At 47.3% G+C, this 17,112-nt stretch overlaps 1 protein-coding gene across 4 annotated transcripts in view; it reads right to left on the bottom strand.

The window, feature by feature from the left end:
- The window catches only part of fbxo36a (F-box protein 36a), a 100,751-nt gene that overhangs the window by 28,440 nt on the left and 55,199 nt on the right, over nucleotides 1-17,112 (bottom strand). For all 4 annotated transcript variants that reach the window (XR_011593675.1, XM_070883863.1, XM_070883862.1 and 1 more), the window contains exon 2: nucleotides 8,592-8,700. Coding sequence is in view for 3 of the 4 variants with exons in the window: in XM_070883863.1 (XP_070739964.1) it covers nucleotides 8,592-8,700 (109 nt within the window). In the remaining variant the exon portion in view is untranslated. The remainder of the gene's footprint in view (nucleotides 1-8,591; nucleotides 8,701-17,112) is intronic.

Here is a 17,112-nt window from a genome sequence, read left to right as displayed (position 1 = left end):
GAGTCGGCTGGCAATTAAAATAAAATGGCGGCGCGGCGGTGCACCCTCCCTTTAAGGGCGGACGCACCGCCCAGCCACTGGTAAGTTCCTGCTGCGTGAAGCTGTCAGGGGCACCGCCAAGCGGTGGAACAATACTTTGAGGGAAATGTTGCTTCCGGGCAGGGACCTATGACGTCACTACCGCCGTTTGCACAGGAGCGAGGCGGTCAGGTTTTGCATCTCAAAAAAATCAAGAGGGCAATGTCCCGATTGGAGGAGAGTCTGTCCTGACTGGGCGGAAACTCAGGCGGTAACTACTTTTTAAAAAAAGGGGCAATTTCAGCCCCTTAGACTCTAAACTATCCATCACCCCTGTGCTCGTTGATCTACATTGGCTTCCTGTTAAGCAACGCCTCGATTTCAAAATTCTCATCCTTATTTTCAAATCCCTCCCGGGCCTCACCCCTCCCATCTCTGTAATCTCGTCCAACGCCCCACCCCCACCGCCCCCCTCCTTCCCCTCGCCCCGCTCCTTCCCCTCGCCCCCCCCCCCCCCCCCGAGATGTCTGCGCTCTTCTAATTCTGCCCTCCTGAGTATTCCTAATTATAATCGCTCAAGGTGGCTGTGCCTTTTGTTGCCTAGGCTCCAAGCTCTGGAACTCCCTGCCTAAACATCTTCGCCTCTCTATCCTCCTTCAAGACTCTCCTTAAAATCTACCTCTTTGACCAAGCTTTTGGTCACCGCCGCTAATTTCTACTTATGTGGCTCGGTGTCAAATCTGAGTGCATTATACTCCTGTGAAGTGCCTTAGGACGTTTCACTACGTTAAATGTGATATATAAATGTAAGTTGTTGTTGATTAAAGTACAAGAGTAAAGAAGTTTTACTACAATTATATCGGGCCTTGGTGAGACCACACATGGAGTATTATGTATAGCTTTGGTCTCCTTACCTGTTATATATGTAAACTTGTATTTACTCTGTACAGCCACCAGAGGGCTCATCCCCTGGAGTCCCAAGGGATCCCATAATCCCTTGGGAGCACAGGTATTTAAGGAGGCCTCACAGGTTGGAGAGGCACTCTGGAGACCTGCAATAAAAGACTACGTTACACTTTACTTTGAGCTCACAGTGTTCAGTCTGTCACTTTCTCCATACATAACATTACCTATGCAGGATATACTTCTCTTAGAGGGAGTGTATCGTAGGTTTATTGGACTGATTCCTGAGAGGAGGGGATTGTCCTATGACAAGAGATTGAGTAGACTAGGTTTATATTCCCTCGAGTGTAGAAGATTGAGAGGTGATCTCATTGAAACATATAAAATTCTTAAGGGGCTTAACAGGATAGATGCTGGCAGGAAGTTTCTCCTGGCTGGTGAGAAATTTCTTCACTCAGAGGGTGGTGATCCTTTGGAATTCTCCACTGCAGGGAGCTGTGGATGCTCAGTCATTGAGTATGTTCAAGACAGAGATTGATAGATTTTTGGATACTAAGGGAATCAAGGGATATGGGGATAGTGCGGGAAGATGGAGCAGGCTCGAAGGGCCGCATGGCCTATTCCTGCTCCTATTCTGCTCTCCAGTTCTTGTGTCTGACTTGAACAAGACCATTCTACCACTGAACACCATGAGATGAACAATGCATATATAAAATCAAGGCGCATGGTATTGGGGGTAATGTACTGACGTGGATCGAGAACTGGTTGGCAGACAGGAAGCAGAGAGTCGGGATAAATGGGTCTTTTTCAGAATGGCAGGCAGTTACTAGTGGGGTGCCGCAGGGCTCAGTGCTGGGACCCCAGCTCTTTACAATATACATTAATAATTTGGATGAAGAAATAGAGTGTAATATCTCCAAGTTTGCGGATGACACTAAACTGGGTGGCGGTGTGAGCTGTGAGGAGGATGCTAAGAGGCTGCAGGGTGACTTGGACAGATTAGGTGAGTGGGCAAATACATGGCAGATGCAGTATGATGTGGATAAATGTGAGGTTATCCATTTTGGGGGCAAAAACACATAGGCAGAATATTATCTGAATGGCGGCAGACTAGAAAAAAGGGAGGTGCAACGAGACCTGGGTGTCATGGTTCATCAGTCACTGAAAGTGGGCATGCAGGTACAGCAGATGGTAAAGAAGGCAAATGGTATGTATGGTGCTGACATAGTAGTTTGCCGAATGTTTATCTTTCTAAAAAGGTGCAGGTACAGGCAAACTCACGTTCTTCTATGCTCGTGTATGTTGCCAAATCAAAGTGCTAGCCATGCACCCATTAAATGCAGCAAACAACAAAAAACAGGTACTATGTCAGCACCAGGTTTTAATACTATTGAAAATTAATAGACTCATAACGTGGCAACTGTCCTGAATATGTTCCTTTTTTCAACATTTATGTGCTCACACTTAACAAGAAGGAGCACTTGCAACCAGGTCACCAAAGCTGGAACCCTTAACTCATTATGAAAAGAGGGCCATGTAGGTTATGAGTGTGAAGGGAATGCAAGAAATGAAGAAGGATGAGGTCAAAGGCTTCTTCAGAGCTCATGGCTAGTATTGCTTTTCATTCCTTAGCTCAATTACAGTCATTCACACTTAGGTATACAGAACAACATACCATACAACACTTTTACCATGTTTCAATGAGTGTCTCATTGTACAGTATGTCCTTCTGCTCCTTTAGATTTTTTTTTAATAAGGAGATAAATATTACAAATTTCAAGTCTGCCATAAATAATCTGAGTTAAGTGTCATTGGTCTCTCCCATAAGCGGATCCCATGCAATTTACAATCAGGAGTTTATTTCCATTACTCAATATCTAGACATATGATAGCGTGATCCAGGGGAGGGGAAATGTAACCTGGAGATCATCTTGCTGTACACAACTTTGCTAGTCTTGTCAGGCTATTGAAGTGTTTCTTAAATTGAATGGTGGTGGTCTTGGTGGTGATGCTCTTCGAACTGACCATCTTTGCCACCTTTCTCCAGGCTTAGTGCATGTATGTTTTGGAAATCTGGGAAACAGAACATCCTTCCTTGCCCTCATCTCTTCCAATAACATCTCTAGGGAGACATCAGAGGATACGGGGGCAGCTTTGCAGCTCATTGGTGAGATTCTCCACTTTCCAGCAGTATCGCAGGCAAATCTGGCAGCAGTGGATGCAACCTCCCTTTAAGAGGTGCATTCAATAGGCCTCTTGAGTCCTGCCTGAAATCCCGCCGTGAAAGTGGGCAGGTTGCCTGTTTCCAACGTGTTCACACTGGCAGGCTCACCAATCAAATGTAAATCAGGCATGGGAGGTAAAATATCCTTGACCTGAAATTCATGATTTCAGCCCCGTTTGATGCTCGTTCCGCTCTCGGAGCCCAAAACCTGCTCCAAGTTAAAATCCATAAGCCCCCACCGCCCACCGGCTTCATCTCCAGGCCTTCATTTTGAAATTGGGTAATAGAAGTGTGGAAATTCAGTGAAGTGGGAGTAAGAGGTGCTGCTTGATATATAAAAATAAATATAAACAAAAGGGGTTAAATTAGGACTGTGGGCTAAGTTACAGTAAAGACCTAAAGCATATAACTAAATGTAATAAATTAAACAAGGTTATTATCGAGATTAAAAACTATAAATAGACAATTGAGTGATATTTCAAAAATTGAAAACCTCATTAGTTTAAAAAAAAATACAATAGAGATGGCAGGGCAGGTGATGTATTGTAGCCGTAACATGTGGGAGCTGCTGGACACCAGCGTGATCCACAGCAACCACATCTGCAGTAAGTGTCTGCAGCTCGAGGAACTTTGTCTCAGGGTTGATGAGCTGGAGTCCGAGCTTCGGACACTGCGATGCATCAGGAAGGGAGAAAGTTACGTGGACACTTTGTTCCAGAAGGCAGTCACGCCCCCTAGGCTAAGTACTTCAGATTTGGTCTGTGATCAGGGACAGGAGGGTGTGACTACGAGTGAGGCAGGTATGGGGATCCAGAAGATAGCATTGGAGGAGCCTCAGCCTTTGCATTTGTCCAACAGGTACGAGGTTCTTGCAGCCTGTGTGGACGAGAACAGGGACTACAGGGAGGATGAGCAAACTGACCACAGCACCATGGTACAGGGCACCAGTCAAGTTGGGGGAGTAAAAAAGAATGTATTAGTGGTAGGAGACAGTATAGTTAGGGGGATAGATACTGTCCTCTGCAGCCTAGAGTGTGAGTCCCGAAAGCTGTGTTGCCTGCCAGGGTTAAGGACATCTCCTCGAGGCTAGAGAGGAATTTGGAGTGGAAGGGGAAAGAGCCAGTGGTCGTGGTCTATGTAGGTACCAATGACATAGGTAGGACTAAGAAAGAGGTTCTGCTGAGGGAGTACGAGCAGCTGGGGGCTAAATTAAAAAGCAGAACCACAAAGGTAATGATCTCTGGATTGCTACCTGAGCTACGAGCAAATTGGCATAGGGTCAATAAGATCAGAGAGTTGAATGCGTGGCTCAAAGATTGGTGTGGGAGAAATGGGTTTCAATTCATGGGGCACTGGCACCAGTACTGGGGAAAGTGGGAGCTGTTCCATTGGGGTGGGCTTCACTTGAACCGAATCGAATAACTAGGACTGTAGATAGGGCTTTAAACTAAATAGTGGGGGGGAGGGGGGGGGGAGGTTTAAGTGAGGGGAAATTTAGAAAGTTAAAGAGAAAGGACAAGGCAATAGTGCAGGGTAGTGATATGGGTAATGATAACCAGAGTGTGACAGGAAGGGACAGAGTGTACAAACATAAGAATTTGGAAAAAGGTGACATGATAGGTCCAAGTCAGCATGGATTTGTGAAAGGGAAATCATGCTTGACAAATCTTCTGGAATTTTTTGAGGATGTTTCCAGTAAAGTGGACAAGGGAGAACCAGTTGATGTGGTATATTTGGACTTTCAGAAGACTTATGACAAGGTCCCACACAAGAGATTAATGTGCAAAGTTAAAGCACATGGGATTGGGGGTAGTGTGCTGACGTGGATTGAGAACTGGTTGTCAGACAGGAAGCAAAGAGTAGGAGTAAATGGGTACTTTTCAGAATGGCAGGCAGTGACTAGTGGGGTACCGCAAGGTTCTGTGCTGGGGCCACAGCTGTTTACATTGTACATTAATGATTTAGACGAGTGGATTAAATGGAGTATCTCCGAATTTGCGGATGATACTAAGTTGGGTGGCAGTGTGAGCTGCGAGGAGGATGCTATGATGCTGCAGAGTGACTTGGATAGGTTAGGTGAGTGGGAAAATGCATGGCAGATGAAGTATAATGTGGATAAATGTGAGGTTATCCACTTTGGTGGTAAAAACAGAGAGACAGACTTATCTGAATGGTGACAGATTAGGAAAAGGGGAGGTGCAACGAGACCTGGGTGTCATGGTACATCAGTCATTGTAGGTTGGCATGCAGGTACAGCAGGCGGTTAAGAAAGCAAATGGCATGTTGGCCTTCATAGCGAGGGGATTTGAGTACAGGGGCAGGGAGGTGTTGCTACAGTTGTACAGGGCCTTGGTGAGGCCACACCTGGAGTATTGTGTACAGTTTTGGTCTCCTAACTTGAGGAAGGACATTCTTGCTATTGAGGGAGTGCAGCGAAGGTTCACCAGACTGATTCCCGGGATAGTGGGACTGACCTATCAAGAAAGACTGGATCAACTGGGCTTGTATTCACTGGAGTTCAGAAGAATGAGAGGGGATCTCATAGAAACGTTTAAAATTCTGACGGGTTTAGACAGGTTAGATGCAGGAAGAATGTTCCCAATGTTGGGGAAGTCCAGAACCAGAGGTCACAGTCTAAGGATAAGGGGTAAGCCATTTAGGACCGAGATGAGGAGAAACTTCTTCACCCAGAGAGTGGTGAACCTGTGGAATTCTCTACCACAGAAAGTAGTTGAGGCCAATTCACTAAATATATTCAAAAGTGAGTTAGATAAAGTCCTTACTACTAGGGGGATCAAAGGGTATGGCGAGAAAGCAGGAAGGGGGTACTGAAGTTGCATGTTCAGCCATGAACTCATTGAATGGCGGTGCAGGCTAGAAGGGCTGAATGGCCTACTCCTGCACCTATTTTCTATGTTTCTATGTTTCTATGTTTAATGCACTAGCAAATAGGGTCAGAGTAGGAAAAATGGTAAAAAGACAATATTAAAGGCTCGTTATCTGAATGCACGCAGCATTCATAACAAGATAGAGAATTGATGGCACAAATAGAAATAAGTGGGTATAATCTGATAGCCATTACAGAGATGTGGTTTCAAAGTGACCAAGGCTGGGAACTGAACATTCAGGGTTATTTGACATTTTGGAAGGATAGGCAGAAAGGAAAAGGAGGTGGGTTAGCTCAGTGCAAGTAGTGAGAAATGATCTTGGCTCAGAAGATCAAGATGTAGAATCAGTGTGGGTGGAGATAAGAAATAGCAAGGAAAAGAAGTCACTGGTGGGAGTAGTCTATAGGCCCCCTAACAGTAGCTACACTGTAGGACAGAGTATAAATCAAGAAATAATGAGAGCTTGTAAGAGAGGTACTGCAATAATCGTGGACGACTTTATTCTTCATATAGATTGGACAAGTCAAATTGGCAAAGGTAGCCTTGAGCACGAGTTCATAGAGTGTATTCGGGACAGTTTATTGGAACAATATGTTCTGGAACCAACCAGGGAACAGGCTATTTTAGATCTGGTACTGCGTAATGAAACAGGATTTATTCACGATCTCATAGTAAAGGATCCTCGATGGAAGGGTGATCATAACATGATAAGTTTCTCACCCTCAAACTGAATGTGAAATTCTGGGTCTGAAACTAGTGTCTTAAACCTAAATAAAGGCAATTACAAAGGTATGAAGACAGAGTTGGCTAAAGTGGACTGGGAAAATAGATTAAAAGGTAAGATGGTAGATAACCAGTGGCAGACATTTAAGGAGCTATTTCATAATTCTCAACAAAGATATATTCCACTGAGAAACAAAGACTTTACGAGAAGGATGAACCATCCGAAGCTAACTAAGGAAGTTAAGGATTGTATCAAATTGAAAGAAATGTTGCAAAGATTAGTGGTAGGCCAGAAGATTGCAAAAATTTTAGAAACCAGCATTGGATGACTAAAAAAATAATTAAAAGGGAGAAAATAGATTGAGAGTAATCTAGCAAGAAATATAAAAACAAACACTAAGAGCTTCTACAAGTATATAAAAAGGAAGAGAGTAGCTAAAGGAAATATTGGTCCCTTCAAAGATGTGACTGGGAATTAATAATGGCAAACAAGGAAATGGACTTTGAACAAATATTTTGTATCTGTCTTCATGGCAGAAGACACTAAAAGCATGCCAATAATAGTAGAAAATCAGGGGGCAAAAGGGAGGGGGAAAATTAAAACAATCATTCATAGAATCATAGAAATTTACAGCATGGAGGGAGGCCATTTTGGCCCATCGTGTCCATGCCGGCTAAGAATCTATCCAGTCTAATCCCACTTTCCAGCTCTAGGTCCATAGCCCTACAGGTTACAGCACTTCAAGTGCACATCCAAGTACTTTTTAAATATGGTGAGGGTTTCTGCCTCTACCACCATTTCAGGCAGTGAGTTCCAGACCCTCACAACCCTCTGTGTGAAGAAATTTCCTCTCAAATCCCCTCTCAACCTTCTACCAATTACTTTAAATTTATACCGCCTGGTTGTTGATTCCTCTGCTAAGGGAAATAGGCCCTTCCTATCCATTATATCTAGGCCCCTCATAATTTTATTCACCTCAATGAGATCTTCCCTCAACTTCGTCTGATCCAAGGAAAACAAACACCAGCCTATCCAATCTGTCCTCATAGCAAAGATGCTCCACGAGTGGAAAAAAAGAGAGAAAGAGAGCAAAAAAGAAAAAAAGAACTGGAGTCAGCCTAGATTTTTGTGCTGCAAGTTCCTGGAGCAGGACTTGAACCCACAACCTTCTAACTCAGAGGCAATAGTGCTACCCACTGAGCCACAGCTGACATTGTAAGACAGAGTTGAAGAGTAATTTTTTTTCTCAGAGGGTGGTGAATCTTTGGAATTCTCTACCCCAAAGAGCTGTGGAGGCTGACTCATAGAATATATTCAAGGATGAGATCGACAGATTCTTGAACTAAAGGGGAGTCAAGGGTTATGGGGAAAGTGGAGTTGAGGCTAAGATCAGATCAGCCATGATTTTATTGAATGGCGGAGCAGGCTTGAGGGGCCGTTTGGCCTATGCCTGTTCCTATTTCTTTTGTTTTGAAGACAAGATTCCATTTTAACTCTATTTCAAAACTTTTATCTAAAAGAATAAATCCCATTTTGTCAGGTAAATTAAGTTGCTAATGGTACCAATTGATTATGAACTATTATAGATTAATCAAATAAATGGCAAGTTTAAAGAAAGTTTAAACGAAGGGTCATCGACCTGAAATGTTAACTCTGCTTTTCTCTCCACAGATGCTGCCTGACCCGCTGAGATTTCCAGCATTTTCAGTTTTTATTATTAAAGAAAGTAATCCTGCAGCAGCAATAGAATGGTGGCAATGACAGGAATAAAAGTGAATGAGAAAGGATTACAAGACAACAGAATAACTTACCCTGTCAGCATAAATTCTCTTACCTTGTAGGTTTAAATCATCCAAGAAATCCTGGTAAGAACTATTTTGCTCCCAAGGTTTCATATTTCGAAATTCACTTCGAAGGGAAATTTTCCACCATCTCCAGATTACCTGTGGTCAGATGGAATTACAGGCTGTCACAGCATAACCGGCACATAAAAATGGCCCATTAAGTTCACCTGAATCTGGATATAGGGGAATACAAAAGCTTTTGCTTTCTGCTCCCTTTCAAATTTGTGCGTTAACTTTGATAAGCCGTAAATTGAAAAATCGAATATATTAATACTAAACCCAAATAAATTGAGAAAAGATCCTTTGTTACAAAAGGGGAAAAATTCAGGATATTTGCGCCCCGGGAGCGCTAACGGGGCGCAAACGACTTTTCGCCCGGGCGCAGCGCCGCTACCGACTCTGGCAAAATTCCGTAGGAGTCCAGCGGCGGTGGTAACCGGAAGCGCCCCACTCTGCTGTGCCAACAATGATGTTGTCATCACCGAGTGCAGCAACCTGTTTTCGCCCCGGAGCAAAAATTTGGTAGCGCTCCCTGAAGCTGCCGCGGGGCGATGCCAGTGATAACTTCAGGGGGCGCACACTGGGCTGTAGGTTGCTTGTGGGGCGATAATGAAGGGGGAGGTGGGGGATGTATTAAAAAAAAAAGGCCGACTTACCGGTCGCGGCGTTCTTCCTTCTCAATTGCGGGATCCATGATGCGATCTCCGCTAATGTGCCGGGCTGCTGCCACAGCACCCCGCTCCCTGGTGGCCCGCAGAGTCGGCAGCTTGGCCCTCCCCTTTAAAAGAAGGGGAAGGCCCTGTCTACGCGGCAGCGCTACACGCACCACTGCATACTGCTGCACCCTTCGCGGAGTCCTTCCAACCCGCTCTCGCTCCACAGAGCAAGTGGAGCACGATATTTTGCACTCCTAGTGCTCTCGGAGGCGGTTAACCTGTTGTAGGTATTAGGCACCCTAGGGCAACGGCACCTGTAGGATAAGGTTAGAATTAAATATGTAACTTGTACCATAAAATGGCTACCAGTGAAGCCTCAAGGGATTTATGTTAGCTGAAATAGACCGCATTCCTGGAGACTGATATTTGTTGTTTCCCACACACAGGACCAGCAAGCAAGCTCTGCAGGTGTCTCTAATCAGCTAGGCCTCAGGACCAAATGTTCTAGTAACAATACGGCTCTGTAGCAGGATGGAGATAAGGAGGCTACCCAATGCCAGCATCCAAGGACAGTAAGATAAGAGAGGCCTAGGCCATGTTACAAGACACATGAGTCATCCCTAGCAACACACCCCTTAGCAACACATCTCTTGGCAACACATGAGCCACTTTACGTTTAGAGACTAACGCTATTGGTCTAATGTAACTGTAGTAAACTGTTGTATGTAACTGTAGTAAACTGTTGTAAAACATATAAAGATCCATGAACCCCTTTGTTCAGCGGAGAGAAGCCTGGATACAGTCCTGAGACTTCCTCCCCGCTGAGCGTTAATAAAAGCCGCATTGGCATTGGAACCGACTGAGTGTTGAGTGATTCTTCTGAGAAAACATTCAGCCGGAACTCCCACCTCGCTGTTACCGCCCACAAACGGGACAGTACGCAATTTTGGCCCCAAACTTTTTACTTAAAAAAAACCGTAATATTCTCCCATTACTGATGTTCATAAATACCCGAAGGATCATGAAGAGACACCGCGGAGGTGAAATTCAACTTTGGCGAGGATGCCAGGTGGGTAGTAGTGAATCAGCTGCTCGTTATACACCCTGCCCGATTTTCCTATTCATTGAAGAAATAAATGAAATTTCTGATTAGACTCAGCACTGACCAACTTACTGATCAGGGAGCCATTGAAACAAGAGTGCAGAAAGTGGCCATTCGACAAAGTGGGGAAGCTGTTAACCCCCCCCCGTCCCACACGACGGGGGGGGAGTCGCAGTTAAAATTAAACATTTGAATACTTGCCTACCTCCATTTTTACGGTGGTGGGTTGCATGATATGTCTGTGTCCCACCTTGGAGACGTGGGACACCTCATTATAATATTTAAATCAGATACCCACAGTGCAATTGGGAGCAGGATTTAAATTTCACATCCATCAGTCAAGTCTCCTAGGGCTCGGGAAAACTAACAGCAAAATGGAGATGGGAGCTGCTAGATCAACCAGGTAAGTGATTTTTGTAACACTGCTGGTGAGTCAGGAGTAGCAGTAGTGTTCCCCCTTCAAGCAAACCTTCTGCCGATTACGGCATCTCCTTCCTGCCACAATCTTCCGACCCCCCAATCTTTGCCTTCCTCCCTCCCGAAGGCCAGGCTCCGACCACGATCTTTCCCGATTGCCAGGGATCATCATCCCCAGTGGTCTTCGGCTGCAGCCTTCCACCACTGGCATTCCTGCCCAGCAGCCAGCCAGCTTGTCAATTTGATGAAAAATGTATTAAAAAACGCAGTGACCATTTGTCCTAACTCACGCTTCTGCCAGGACAAATAGTCTCCGACTTCGTCGCCCCCCAGTGCAATTTACACTAACCCTTTTTTGCGCATGCATCGGAACCGGCCCTGAACACCATGTTACCTGCTGAGCCGCTGGCCACCGAGCTCTCCGCTGGGCCACCGAGCCCTGAGCTCCCCGCTGGGCCACCGAGCCCTGAGCTCCCCGCTGGGCCACCGAGCCCTGAACTCCCCGCTGGGCCACCGAGCCCTGAGCTCCCCGCTGTGCCACCGGCCACCGAGCTCCTCGCTGGGCCACCGAGCCCTGAGCTCCCTGCTGGGCCACCGGCCACCGAGCTCCCCGCTGGGCCACCGAGCCCCGAGCTCCCCGCTGGGCCACCGAGCCCTGAGCTCCCCACTGGGCCACCGAGCCCTGAGCTCCCCGCTGGGCCACCGAGCCCTGAGCTCCCCGCTGGGCCACCGAGCCCTGAGCTCCCCACTGGGCCACCGAGCTCCCCGCTGGGCCACCGAGCTCCCCGCTGGGCCACCGAGCCCTGAGCTCCCCGCTGGGCCACCGAGCCCCGAGCTCCCCGCTGGGCCACCGGCCACCGAGCTCCCCGCTGGGCCACCGAGCCCTGAGCTCCCCACTGGGCCACCGAGCTCCCCGCTGGGCCGCCGAGCTCCCCGCTGGGCCACCGAGCCCTGAGCTCCCCACTGGGCCACCGAGCTCCCCGCTGGGGCACCGAGCCCTGAGCTCCCCGCTGGGCCACCGAGCCCCGAGCTCCCCGCTGGGCCACCGGCCACCGAGCTCCCCGCTGGGCCACCGAGCCCTGAGCTCCCCACTGGGCCACCGAGCTCCCCGCTGGGCCGCCGAGCTCCCCGCTGGGCCACCGAGCCCCGAGCTCCCCGCTGGGCCACCGAGCCCTGAGCTCCCCGCTGGGCCACCGAGCCCCGAGCTCCCCGCTGGGCCACCGAGCCCTGAGCTCCCCGCTGGGCCGCCGAGCTCCCCGCTGGGCCGCCGAGCCCCGAGGTGGGGAGAGCACACCAAGCAGAGAGAGCCAGCGGGGAGAGGGAGCCTGGTTTGGGGCAGGAGGGGAGATAGAGAGCCAGGTTGTGGGGAGGGTGGGGGGGAGAAGAGCTGTTTGCAGGGGGTTGAGAGAAGGAGAGAGAGCCTGGTTTTGTTTTGGGGGGGTGATAGTCTGGTTGGGGTTGGAGAGAGAGCCTGTTTGGGGGGGGTGGTGGTGGTGGGGGGGGGAGAGAGACGGGGGGTGGAGGGGGGGCGCGGAAGAGAGGGAACTCAGGGAAGACAAATCACGTTCTTCCAACCCCCTTTACATCCACACCCAACATCGTTGGAGTGGATGAAATCCAGAAGTCATGACACTGACACTTCATAGCCAATAAACCTGTTAACAATCCGCACACAATGCCCCATCTATGGTCTTGCGCTTGGGTAAGGGACTTAGATTGCGGGAGAGATGCACTTGCACTGGGGTAAGGGACTTCAGCTGGGGGAGGGATGCACTTGCGCTGGGGTAAGGGGGATGCACTTGCTCTGGGGTAAGGAAGGACTTTGACTGGGTGAGGCAGCACTTGTGCTGCGGTAAGGGACTTTGGCTGGGGATGGATGTGTCCTTTCTGACTTCTGAAGTCAAAGTGGAATCATGTTAAAATGTGCAAAGTTAAGCTGGGTGGTTACACATTCCAGAAAAACTTCAGGGTGTGGCTTGTCCAATCAGCAATAGGTCAGGTGATAATGGAGAGCCAATCAGAGAAATGGCTGCAATTCAGTTAGTACAAATAAACGCATCCATTAAAAAAATGGTAGAGGTCATGCTGTTAAATTCAGCAGGAATTCCGGATTCCAGGGATTCTCGGGCTTCAACCCCACAACAGCACTCCTATACCCCGCTTCCCTGTAAATAACGGAACCTGTATATTTCCGTTGGTTCTTCGGTAGATCAATCTAAAATGAATCCCAATACCCTGCTTTGTTCATATAATTCTGGATCTTTTTCAATCTTCTCTGATCACTGAAAACAAGCAACAAAACAGCTTGGAATGTCTTAACACCACTTCTTTTGCTTACATTACAGGAGAAATTACAATAGCCTGAGGAGGAAGTACTTCCATTGACATTTAAGTTATCATCCACTTCCAAAGTGCACTGTCAGCCGGAGACCTATTTAAGAAACAGGAGCAGGAATAGGCCATCCTGCAACTCAACACCTCAAAGCGAAGTTGCATTCCCTTCTGCAAGATTTCGGTTTAGACTGCATCGACACAGGCAAGTCGCCAGATTCTCTGAGGCCTTCCTGTAGGTCCTGCTGGAAGAGATCAGAGATGGAGAGAAAAGTTCTCTTTCTAGTCAGTGGGAGGAGGATTCCTAAACACTAAGTCCACCAGGCATGGAAACATTGCTGAGACTGACTGCTCCAAGAGCATCACCCTCAGTGGACTCCATGCAGGAAGCATTTCAATGGCTTTTCATTTCCGTGTCTCATTGCAACAGTCCTTTCCCCCTCCACCACCACTCTCAACAATTCCCTTCCCTCCAACACATCCTTTAAAGCCGCACAATACCACTTTTCATCCCTATTATAGACACACACATCTCTTTCTTGCTCCAGTTATAGCAGCCACTAGCACCATTCTCTTCTCAACTGTTAGACTTTGCACAATCGTAAATTTCTCTCCTGGCTCCTTCCTCACTGAACACTCCTGCTTTCTATTCAACATTTCCCCATCTTGATTGGCCTTCGCTTCTTCCTTTCAGCATCGGTACAACAAGCAAAAGCCCCACATATTTGCACTCTTCTTTGTCGGAGAAACCAACTAGCTCTCAATCTCTCTCTGCAAGATAAGACAGTGCACAACATGAAGGAGAGGAGCAAGACCTTGGAAGGACCACCCGACATAATGAATCTCTCCGAGTTGGATCAACAAGTTCTGGAAATCATTGGCCCCTCCAGAGCGGTCAAGATAAACGATTTTGATGCCGGAAACTTCTACAAAAAGTCCGTGACTATTCGTGAACCCCTTCATGTAGCTCTGGAAAAGGCACAATCACGCAGCTTGACCTACATCAAACTGCATTACGATGCCAATCATCTGCTGCTGTCCACCCTAACTCATGTCCCTTTTCTCTAGGTCCTTCTCAACAGCCACAGCCCACAGAAGAAGACACCTCAGAGGAGGAGAATGATTTTGAGGAGGCACTGTCATGAGCTACATCAGTTCCAAGCATCAATGAGTTTGCATGTATGGAAACATCCACCAGCACTAAAGTTCAGCAGCAGGTACTGGTGGCGGGGACAGTCCAGAGAGCAGCATACCAGAGGGAGAGGTCCTCTCCCAGATCTGCTGAAGCATTCAGAGGCACAGCAATGAGAAGACAATTGTTTGCTGCACACAAGCAGTTATATCAGGTATTGGAAGGGCTGCCAAGGAGTTTCACCACAATGGCTGAAAGTGTGGAGCAGTCTGCTTCCAGCCTATGTGGTGTCATCTCTCAGGGCATTAGCACTTTGTAGCCTATCTTGGAGAATGCAGCCTCCTTCAGGGATGCTGCAGCCAGGCCCTCAGAAGTCAATGTTCACAGCCTTGCAGCTTTGGTGGAAGCACAAATGACTGCCACGCAAACTCTGGGCTCAAACCTGTGCACTGCCTTGGAAAAGCAGATTGACAGAATAAATGGATAGAGGTTTTGAAGACGTCACTCATCTTCTGCAGTCTGGTCTTCTGCATATCAGTGGATGTGCTGAGCCCCAACCTCATGTGGTGGCAGTGGTGCAGTGGGAATGGCACGAGTTGCCCTCTCAGGGGGTCAGCACATCTACTTTCTTAGCACTCACTCAACCAATACCAGCTTTCGTGCCAGAAAGCCAGACTGCCCTGGCAACAGCCAATGTGCTGCAGTTATCAGCTGGGCCCTCAGAGACTCAAGCTCCCATTAGTCAATGGCCACAAGCATCTCAAGGGACCCCACATGAGCAACAGTAGCTCTGTAGAGGCCTCTTGGAGAGCACCTTGTAGAAGTACAGAATTAGTAAAACTTTTAAGAAACGTACTATGGGTTGATCACTTGAGTAACAAAAGAATGCATTACAATAGTATGTTTGAAATTAAAAACACTTTTATTATATTTGTAACTCTGATCTATGGTTTCTTCTCATTTCAGCTTCTCAGTCTGTATTGTCAGAACTGCACTGACAGAGGTTGGCTGAATGGTTTGAATGTTTTTATGGTGAATGGTGAAGGGAATAACAAAGACTGTGACTGCTGAGGGTCTTTTTCTCATTTTTCAGATGAGGGAATAAAGATCACTGAAAGTGCTGGCCTGTCTAGCTTCAATGTGTTCTGCTGGCCCTTCTTCTTGTGTTTCTCCCTCGTCTTCATTCAATTCTTCGTTGTCTGATGATGCCTTTTCTTGTTGTTGTGCCTCCACCAAATCCAATCCTTTTTGCATTGCCAGATTGTGCAGAGTGCAGGAAACTGCAATGATGTGGCCCACTTTGTATGGATCATATTGTAGGCAGTCCCAAGAGCAATGCTCAGTGATGTTCCTGGTGGTTCCATGGTTCTCATTGTACCTGTGTTGCATAGGCATGGTGGGGTTGGGAAGAGATGTCATCAGCCAGGTGTGAAACATAGAAACATAGAAAATAGGTGCAGGAGTAGGCCATTCGGCCCTTCGAGCCTGCACCGCCATTCAATGAGTTCATGGCTGAACATGCAACCTCAGTACCCCATTCTTGCTTTCTCGCCATACCCCTTGATCCCCCTAGTAGTAAGGACTACATCTAATATTCGTTCTCCTCTAGTTGTCATCCTGGATGGGTGAAAAAAATGGATGAGTGTCACAGAATGACGAGTCATGGCAGTTGCCAATGAAACTGGTGCAGACTTGCATTATCCTTCATCTATGATCACATACCAGTTAAACGTGGATGGAGTGGATGCCAATCCTATTCACATAAGCTTCTGGCTCATTTTCTTATACCAGATGGCTTCAGGAGAGTAATCTGTTATGCCCGTGACACGAGGAAGCCCGCCACTGCTGGAAATATCAGAGCTCTCTCATTCTGGCTGTTGGCCACCATCGCAAAGGTAAAGGAGCGTATTTGTGACCTGACTTATGCAGCTGTGCACTGCAGACTTGTAGCTGTGGAAGATGTCCTCATGCAGTAGCCTGGAAGGAGCCGGTGATGAAAAAGCAAAGGATGGTGGTGATTTTGACAGCCACTGAAAAATCATGGCCCTCTAGTCTTGCTGCAACAGCCTGCCTGGTGAAGTGCAGCCTCCTCCTGCACTGCTCCTCAAAAATATCGAACAGAGTAACTCTTCACTTACAGACCCTGTGAGCTGGGTAGGCCTTCTACGAGCAGCCCCCCCCCTCACCTGCTGTCATCCAACAGCCCAAAGTGTGAAGCAAAAACAGCACCCATAAGCTGTCTGTACATAATGAGGGTAGATAAAACAAAGGGGTGGGTGGCAGGGGGAAGAAAAAATCTGAAACAAGCAAAGTAGAACCTCAGAACTGCCTTGGAAATGCACTACTCACAATGGCATCCTAATGATCCAAGTGCTCTTTAAATTCAGCTTGCAGTCATGTTATTCCATTTGTGAAACCAATCCTACTAGCTCGTTAAAATCATGTCAGGATCCAAATAACATCATCAGACGCCTAGATGAATTTATTAATGAGATAGTTGTCTGCTTCTAATGGGTGTGTTTCCAGTCCAAGTCAAATCTGGAGTTAAAGAGCTCAATTGTAACTCCCAAAAAAGGATGGGTTGGTGTCGTGTCAGAGATTAAAATGCAAAAATTCTGCAACAGGAATCGAACCTGCCTACTTCCTGTTTTAATGGAGGCGGGACGAGGAGCTGGCGACCAATCCGCTCGTGGCAAGTGGGTTGGTCATTTAAATATTATAATGAGGCTGCCTGCCTTCATTTTAACAGTCATTCTATTTTTAACCACACATGGCCGGATTTCCTTGGCCTTAGGAAACCCGGCAGCTGAAAGCAGGCGAGAAGGGCTGAATCCATGAGGTAAGTGCCTTTAAAGCATTGCTTGTGGGCCAGG

The sequence above is a fragment of the Pristiophorus japonicus genome, chromosome 6 (assembly GCF_044704955.1).
Source record: "Pristiophorus japonicus isolate sPriJap1 chromosome 6, sPriJap1.hap1, whole genome shotgun sequence".
In the NCBI taxonomy this organism is placed as follows: Eukaryota; Metazoa; Chordata; class Chondrichthyes; family Pristiophoridae; genus Pristiophorus; species Pristiophorus japonicus.
This window is presented reverse-complemented; position numbering and strand designations above follow the sequence as displayed.